The 9,755-nt window shown below is 34.2% G+C and overlaps 1 protein-coding gene across 1 annotated transcript; it reads left to right on the top strand.

The window, feature by feature from the left end:
* The first annotated feature begins 262 nt into the window (after positions 1-262).
* On the top strand, positions 263-2,004 carry LOC107853560 (F-box/kelch-repeat protein SKIP25). Its single transcript, XM_016698552.2, has one exon. It carries the CDS (start codon positions 377-379, stop codon positions 1,748-1,750), a length of 1,374 nt encoding a protein of 457 aa, XP_016554038.2. The 5' UTR covers positions 263-376; the 3' UTR covers positions 1,751-2,004.
* The last annotated feature ends 7,751 nt before the right edge of the window (positions 2,005-9,755 follow it).

Consider the following 9,755-nt stretch of genomic DNA (forward strand, 5'->3'; position numbering starts at 1 on the left):
AGAATTCATTTTAATTTGTTTATTTTACTTTCTTTTTTATTATTTTAATAAAAATGTTTTTTTATTAATAATTCTTTAATTTTAATTATTTAAATAAAATAAATAAGATCACAAAATTAAATGATATTTACATTAAAAAAAAATTATTTTCTTAAACTCGTCATAACCATCCACAATCAAATAAATAAAATGGAGGGAATAATAAAATATATAAAAAGGAGAAAAGGGGTATTTTGTTCTTTACTCCTCCTAACTTGTGTCCAATATTTGCCTTTTACTCTACGCTATGGTCACCATATCACTTTTTCAACCATTAAATGAACACATATCTTCATTTGCCCCTCTTAATTCTCCCTCCCTTTTTTTTTAACCACAAATGAAAAACTCCACCGCTGTCGTTGCCGTCGCTGCCGCTAAACGCCACAAAATTCTTCAGCACGACCACGATGATCAACAGTCGTTGATCCCTGGACTTCCTGATCATATAGCTCAAGAATTTTTGAATTCCGTACATCCATTTACACTTTTCTCCGTTTGTCATTCGTGGCGTAAACTTATTCACTCACCATCTTTTCTACCATATTTGTGTTTATATTCTTTATTATTACCTACAAAACCGTCGAAAGATGTATCGGAAACATTGGCAACTTTTACTAATTCTGTAGAATTTGCTTGCTTCGATCCCATTTCATCGAAGTGGATGCTTCTTCCTCCACCTCCACCTCCACCTCCACCTGATCCTCCTCTTCGGCTTCTCGTTAAGCATCCATCATTTATCTCCAGAAATATGCCGATTCAAACGGTTAGTGTTTCAGGCAAGTTAATTCTCCTTGCTGCAACTGCTGATCATTTCTTACCTGCATTTCCCCGTCCTTTGATTTTCAGTCCGCGGATGAAAAGCTGGAGCTACGGTCCCAGCCTTGCCAACCCACGCCGGTGGTGTGCGGCTGGGGTGTCAGGTAGTATGGTTTATGTGGCAAGTGGTGTTGGGTCCCACTACAACCCGGAAGTAGCTCGGTCTGTTGTGAAGTGGGACCTGAATGAGAGTAGCATTATTGGGCCTAATGGGGCCCACGACTGTCAGTGCAAGCAAAAGCAATGTTGCTTGCACCATTCACATCCGATTCTCCAAAGTCAAACTATTTTTGAAGAATTCAACGTGCATCCATCGATATTTTTGAAAAGTTCGAGCAATAGGGACAGCAACTACACATGCGTTTGTTGTGCTAATAATAATAACCAAAAGGAGGGAAAAAGTGGATGGAAATGGGAGGAAATGAGTGGGTTAAAAGATGGGAAATTTAGTAGAGAAGCAATAGAGGCAATTGGATGGAGAGGAAAATTGTGTATGGTCAATGTGAAAGGTGATGCAGCAAAACAAGGTATAATTTACAATGTGGGAAGTGACACGTGGCAGGAGATGCCAGAGGGGATGTTAGCAGGGTGGAGGGGTCCCGCGGCTGCGATGGAGGAAGAGACACTTTATACGGTAGATGAATCTAAAGGAGCGTTGAGGAGATATGATGAAGAGAGGGATATTTGGGTGGAGGTAATAGAACATGAGATGCTTAAAGGTGCCGAATATGTAGCGGCCGCCGGTGGTAGAGTATGCATAGTTGGCCGTGGCGGTAGTGGGATAGTAGTGGTGGATGTGGTGGCGGAGCCACCGAGGTCCGTGGTGGTGGATACTCCAGTAGGGTTTCAAGTTTTGAATATACATATTTTGCCTAGGATGAGCCAATTGGACTAATATTGTGAATCGACACAAGAAGGTGAATATTGAGCATAATTTTCCTTTTGATTATTATTGTAGTTTTGAAAATTTTTGTCACATTTCTTGTCCAAAATGTGATAAAGTTGTATGTTTAATAGTATGTGCAAGGTATGATCCTACTATGTTCTTTACGTATTATGCCTAGGTAGATGCTCAACTAATTGAGGATCGATTTGTAACCGGTTAGAAGCTAAGTTATTCATTATATTGAATTATAAATTTTGTATGTGTCTCATATTTGGTACCATTCTTTTTCTATGTATAAAATTCAATACAATATCAATTTATAATTTAGGAATCTGCATACTTATATATGTATAAAAGATAACATCAAAGATAATTGCACCTTCGTTTCATTTTATGTGTCATAGTTTGATCGGGAGCGAAAAATAAGAAATAAGTAAAGATTTGATATTTTTATCATATTGTCCTTTACTAAAAAAATGTATTACCATTATTTTTAATTAAGTGGGTCTTATAAATGAGATCAATAAAGATAAAAATAAAATTATATCTATAAATAGTTATCAAATAAAAAAAATTACATTCTTTTGGACGAACAAAAACAAAATAATGATACATAAAATAAGATGAAGAAAATATTATAATATTATTTTATATAGAATAAACGATGAAATAACTAACATAAACAACTACATCCTACATAAGATTCTTCACATCTAATTTTTGTAGTATTAATGTATGTGTAACTATAATCAGCTATGACAAGACCCCTAAAATCTTTTACTCATACATGATATTTAAATTAAATTGTTTTAGTTTTTTTTATGATAAACTTCTATGTATTGTTTCAATTTTAATTTATCGGAAGTCAGCCGAAGGACTGTTATGTTTTAGTTTTTTTATTGTTAAATGCATTAGTGTTTATGCATATTAATTAACATAACTAAAGCTAAGTGATAACAACTTATATGAAGACACATGTCATGAACTTGGTGATATTCATGTTTTAAACTAATATTATTTCATGAAGTGAAGCAATCTAAGAAGTTAGTGGCATTTACTCGAACGCATTACCATTGATTTGTAGCAGTTTGGCGGTTAGAAGCTAAGCAATTCATCCATAAATAAAAATCTCTATAGTGTTGTAAGTTACCATAAAATTTTTGTATAATTTTTTGTAATGCTCTGTATGCTTGGAGGTCCTTTTAGAGTTAAAAACTAGTTTATGTGAGCCTTAGATTGAGTAGAAATCGTTTGGAGATGAATTGGATAGTGTTGGGAAAGCTTAGAACGTGAAATAGGACCATGTATCGCACGCTAAGAGGCAATGTTTTGGCCTAATGTTGCACAGATCATTGCAAGGGTCCACTGCCTCGACCCGACGGTGGCCTATGTGTCGCAAGGGGCCTAGCCTCGTGATGGGCCTCGCATCGCACGGGGGAGGCCATGTCTTGCGGTGTGCGCCGCAACCCCCTCCCCCAGTTTTATCTGACGGCGGGACTTCATTTTTTTACATTATTTTAAGGGTGTTTGGGTCTTTTAACCTACATCTTTCATGAAATAGGTTCGGAGATATTTTCTCGTGATTCTGCAATAATTAAGTAGCCAGTGGTGAGCCCTCTTTCTTTCGGACGACATTTTTTTTATTTCTTTAGCCATTGTCTACTTTGTTTATTGTATCACCGTGGTCATGTTTCGGCTTAGGATTTCATTCATAAAGTTAGCGGCTAGACTGAAGTAATAAGCGGTATTATGTCGTATTTCAAGATTTGATTTCGCAACTCATATTTAAGTTGAATTTAATTATCTTTGGGTCCAAATTTTCGCACTTTAATAATGATTATGCATATGACGTTATGTTAACAAGTCTTCTCGAGTCTACTCTGATTACCCGTTACGTCCAGGATCTTGGTTTGAATCGTGACCATTTTCTTGGGCAACTAAAATATTAGCTATATGTCTCATTATCATCAAAAACTCAAAAGCTACTCTAAAACACAAGGCTATGTATAACATTTTGCAACTTAGATGGAGCTCTTATAACACATATTCCCATGATCCACTCTTCTTCTCAAAGATACTATGGGGCGGAGCTATTTTTGGCGAGGGGTTCATTCAAACCCTTTTCGATAAAAAATTATACTATTTATATGAAATTAAAATTATTAGATATATATAAATATATATAGTAAATATTGAATTTCCTTCAATTTGTTTGTAAGTTATTTCTAAGTTCTTTTAGTGAAAATGTCGATTCCGCCACCGAAGGTACTTATATTTCTCTCAATCCATAATGCATGAATGACTTCTGTACTTTGCATCTTTTGCATTGCTAATCAACCACTAGCTGAAGTTGGTCCCAATTAGCTGGATGTAGCTCCGTCCCATGCCACCACTGCAATACAGCTTTTTGTATTCATTTCTACACTCCATGTATAATTATTTTATATACTCCCTTTGTTTTTTAAATAATGATTTAGTTTGATTTGACACAAAATTTAAGAAAATAAAGAAGACTTTTAAATCTTGTGGTGTTAAATTAAAGATATGTCAAATGTACCAAAATATCATTTAATCTTGTGGTCTTAAACATACCACGTGAAAAGTTAAAATTATAAAGTTGTTAAAAAAAGAAATGGATCATTCTTTTTAAAAAAGACTAAAAAGAAAGGTAGGTCATTCTTTTCTAAACAGAGAGAGTAGCGTAGAAGATAAAATAATTAGTACTCCTTTCGTACTATTTTATGTATTGTCATTTTTTTTTATTTGTTTTAAAAAGAATGTCATTTTTTTAATTTGGTAACTATTTAATGGAACCTTCTCCATTTTATCTTTAGTAGATCACACTTTATAAGAAAAAACAATTAAAAAGTAAACGTTAAGAGGTATAATTTTGTAAACTTTATAAAATCATCATTTATTTCTTAAATTCCGTATCCGGTCAAATGATGGCATATAAAATGGGACGGAGGAAGTAGTATTTTCATTTATTTTTATTTGTCCACTTTTTTATTTTGGGATATTCAATATAATATTTATCCAATTTATAAAATCAATAAATAATTTATCTATTTTTATCCATTTTACCTTTAGCATTATTAAATAAAATTCATTATCTAATGCATTTTTTAAACTATTGAATTTATTATATTTAAAAGAAAAAATGATAAAATCATCTTTATCCTTTACTATCTTTTAATTCTGTGCAAATAAGAAAGTGGACAAGTAAAAATGGACAAAGAGAGTAAATAAATAAGGAAACTCTGCATAACTCATAAGTCATATCTATATAAAATAGGTGTAACAAAAATAATTATAATAGAGATAATGCAAACCCCCCCTAAACTTGTCACTTCAACTTACTTTAGGACTTAAACTTAACACGTGTTTATTTACCCCCTTTAATATCTTTAAAATGCATTAATTCAAACCCTAAATCTGATGTGACATTTTTTTTAAAACACGTGATTTAATTTAAAAAACAAATGGTCCCACTTTTATATAATATATATATATATATATATATATATATATATATATCCAAATCACACCCTTTCTTGTTCTATATATCCAAATTACATCCTTTCTTGTTCTATATATCCAAATCACACCCTTTCTTCTCCAAAGCCACCCACCCCCTTACCCTCACCCCACACCCCCGCATCCCCCGCACCCTTGCACCCCTTTCTTTTATTTTTTTCTTAGACCTCCACTATTACCCCCCACTCCACACCCTTTTCTTTTATTTTTTTCTTACACCTTCACCTCTAATCCACCCCACCCCTACCCCCGCCTCTGGCAGCCCGCACCCCCACCCAATTCCCTTTCTCCTTCTTCAAATCCACAATCTCCATTTTTATTAGATTTTATCAATTTTACAAGAAAATAATATGTATAAAAAAATTTGATTGTTGATGCAAGTTTTAATTTGAATAAACAAACAAATTTTGATGTTTGGATGTTTATAATTCATAATCCATAAAGATAAATATGGATATTTGATTTAATCCATAAATTTTAATTTCGTACCTAAATTTGGATGTTTGATTTGAATTTGATAAGCTTTGTTTCGTAATTCATCATTATCAATTTTGGGGTGGGAGTGCGGGCTGTCAGAGGCGAGGGTGGGGGTGGGGTGGAAGAAGAAAGGGGGGTGGTAGGGCTTGAAGAAGAAAGAATAGGGGTGGGGTGGGCGGAAGCAGGGGGGAGAGTTTTTTTTTTCCTTTTAATATTGTATTATAAATAAATTAGTGAGGCTACTTTTTTTAAAATAAATTTTGATGTGACGCTGATGTGGTGCTGATGTAGCGCTGACGAGGCGCAAGTGTAATACACTCTCCGCAGTGAGAGTGGTGTTGTTTTTTTAAGGTGGTATATAATTACTTCAAAAAGATTTAGGGGGATAAATAATTATCCGTAAAGTTTAAGTGTTAAAGTAAGTTGTCGGGACAAGTTCAGGGGATTTTGATGTGTTATCTCATTATAATAAGAGAAAAGACATAAAATCACTACTGAACTTGTTCGAGATTTGCAAAAGACACTTTAACTTAGCGGGCGGCCTATTACCCCCTAAACAATTTTAAAGTAGTAACTATACCTTCTTTTTCAGCCAACACCTGTTATACCAACAATGTGTAAATCACACACCAAGCATCATTTGATACGTATCAAATTAATTTTAATTTTATTTTAGAAACTATAGCCATATATTTTAGATAATTCCTTTTCTTTTTTCTTTATTTCTTTTCTTCGTTTCTTCTTCTCATTTTCTACTGAAGTTCCTTTGCCGTAGCCATCCAACTCCATCATTGCCGCTGCAACAATCACCAATTCCTTCGTAAGGTGATCAAATAATTGTCGAACTATCACTAACTAATTTATGAATATCAAATCCATCTAAATTGAAATCTAAATACTCAAACTACCTCCAAATAATTAGAATCTAATTAAATACTCAAATTACCATCATACTAAAATTTAAAAGTTGAATCATCATCTTTTTCAATTAAAAATTTATTTTGTATATTGGGTATTTCACGACATCACCACTCTCAATCTCTATTTCAGAAGAAAAAATAGTTACCGAAATAATTTAATCTTTCTAAGAAAAAAGAAAGAAAAAACATTAAAATTGCTTTTTCAAAATTATCATCAATAATGAATTTAATAAAGCCAAAATAAAATACGAAAATCATTCTTTATTATTTTGGATGGATAGTTGAAGAACCTTTATGCCTAAGTTTTTCTCCATCACTATTATTAAACTCACATAAAATCACCAGTCATGAGAAAGAAAAAAATGAAGACAAGAATTATGAATATAGAAAAAATTTAGAGCTGCATAAAGATTTTTGAACTAGCAAAAAAATAGTGATGGGAATGATAAGAAAAAAGAAAAACAAATAAAATAAAAAGTTAATATTTGAATAAAGGAAAGTGAAAAACACCTTCTATGCCACATGAGAGCAAAAAGTAATTTTTTTTTTTCAATCTTAAGCTCATCTCACGCTTTCTTGGAGAGTATAATACATTCTCCATGTCACGTGGACTTATATAATAAGGTAATAAATTCACTCTGAACAAGAATAAAAGAGGTTATTGTACATTTATAAAATTTAAATTTCTCTTTTTTTTAAAATATACTACTAATTTAATGGAGACTTTATATCTTTTCTCTCATAATAATGATGATGTTATCTTTCAAGAAACAAAATGATTTGCTTCAATACAAGAAACATCATTTTTCTTCAAATTGAAGCTAAAATCAAATATACTTTTAATTATCTTTTCTGCACCAACTTTCCTTCTTTTATGAGTTACGAATCTCAATTAGTTAAGCCAATAGATTTATGTGTTAGCTCTTGACATTTCAACAAATTTATATGTCAAATTACAGAGTTTATTTTTATAACCATCAATGATGTAAAGATGTTTTTAATATTATTATCAGTGTAATTTAATATATTATATTATATTAGTTATTATTGTTATACATATGTAATGATCGTTAAAAATTAGCGATTTTAAACTTTTGACTCCCTCTTAGATTATGTATTAATAAGAGAAAATGTATTAACTTGAAATTTTGACTCCATTTTATATGCATTATTTTGTGTAGAAATTAGTTATTTATGTATTAATTATTTTATCTTCTTTTAGTTATTGCGAGTTTCTAAATTACAAGTCCAGAGGTGAAAAAAGTTTTTTTTTCCATGAGTACTCCCCCTATTATGACTAGCTACGATTCCACCGCCCAGCCCCCACCTGTACCACCAGATAAAGATGACTGCCATATGGCAATCGACTCCACCCCAAGAGCTCTGTATAGTGACATTGTAAAAAATAGCAACCTACTATCTTCACAAGGTAACCTCCATCATCAACTATTGGAGACTACAACTGAACAAAAAGAGGATCTTGATTCAATAGCCCTTTCTCTTGAGGACAAACACCGAATCTATGCTCCATGGCAACATTCGGTAATTATTAAGGTTGTATGAAAGAGGATTAGCCACCATTATCTAAAATCCAAACTGAAAGATATGTGGAAGACGCAGGCGGAGATGGCACTAATAGATCTGGGATTGGGGTTCTTCACCATCAAATTCAATAGTGAGGAACAACAAAGAAAAGCATTACAACAGGGGCCATGGTTTGTCGCCGAAGCCTATCTATCAGTGAGGCGCGATGGGAACCGAATTTTTTGCCATCGACGTAAAAAATTGAAGTAAAGCCATCTGGTTGCGTCTACCATAGCTTCCAACGGAGTTTTACGACCTCAGAATCCTTGAGAGGGTCGGCGGCAAAATTGGAGAGCTAGTTAAGGTTGATGTATGTACATCATCCACTTTGCGGGGGAGATACGCCAGAATTTTCGTGCAAGTGCCGATGGAATCCCAACTAAAGAGTTCCATTATAATTGGGAACCACAAACAGGATATACATTACGAAGGTGATGGATTCTTGTGCAAAAATTATGGGTTTCGGCCATGTAGCCACTTCATACACTAGGGGAGGATTGACCAACGATGGCAGTCAGAACCAGAAGAGGGCTCAATTGTAACCACAAGCTACATCGATGGTCCAAGAAAAATGGAAAACAGTCAATTTCAAAAGGACCAGATGTAAGAAGTTGGGAAGCAACCACCACAGCTTAGAGTCTTCACTCTCAGGTAAGTCAACTACTCCTCGGGGTTCTAACAGACGTAACACTTCTGCGGAAACTTCTTCGGCTAAGGAAGGAAAGGGTAAAGCGGTGGTGCTGAAACCCTTATTTGAAATGGGCCAGACGTCCCAATGAACCCATGATATGGGTCGGCCCATTAACCATCAGGACCCACAGTCGAGTGGGTCTGTTGAAAACCCTACAAAGCCCAGAACTGATGAATTTTTACCTGTATCTCAGCCTACTTATAAGCCTAATAAGACTAGCTTTTTAAGTATTACTTTTAATAGGCCTACTTCTACCCAAGCCCATGTGGCTGACCATCGGAGGCCTTCTAAAGGCCCAAATGGGGTTGATAATAAGGAGGGGACAAAAATTAAGAAGCTATCTTTTCAGACGAAAAAGTTGATCCCTCACCTCGAAGTATGAACCTTTCCCAACTCTCCAATGGAAACCTGATGACACCTTTTTCTAGGAGCATGATTGACACTAACTGTCAATCAAAAGACATCTATATAACCACCGGGGAAGATAATATACAAGGTACTAACTTTTCCAATCAAAATCTGAACTCTAAGCTTACCACCTTTTATGTAATAGATGGAATCGAACCAAAACCAACATATACCTCTGAAGGTAGAACCTATGACTCTCACCAACCATCCTTTACCAATAGCCCACCAACAAACCTCGTAGTTGGAAATGGGGCTCCTAGAATTGTCAGTCCCCCTCCATTTTGTTTGGAACGAGCACAAATTCAAGTTCCTGATCCAAAATCCCACCTACCTAGCCAAGGTGATCACAGAGGGATTGAGTCAGGGAATGCAGAACTATGGGAACAACATATAGATG

This window comes from Capsicum annuum, chromosome 1, assembly GCF_002878395.1.
Source record: "Capsicum annuum cultivar UCD-10X-F1 chromosome 1, UCD10Xv1.1, whole genome shotgun sequence".
In the NCBI taxonomy this organism is placed as follows: domain Eukaryota; kingdom Viridiplantae; phylum Streptophyta; class Magnoliopsida; order Solanales; family Solanaceae; genus Capsicum; species Capsicum annuum.

Excerpts from the sequence above, each read along its gene's own strand:
- LOC107853560 (XM_016698552.2), top strand. The coding sequence starts at position 377 with ATGAAAAACTCCACCGCTGTCGTTGCCGTCGCTGCCGCTAAACGCCAC.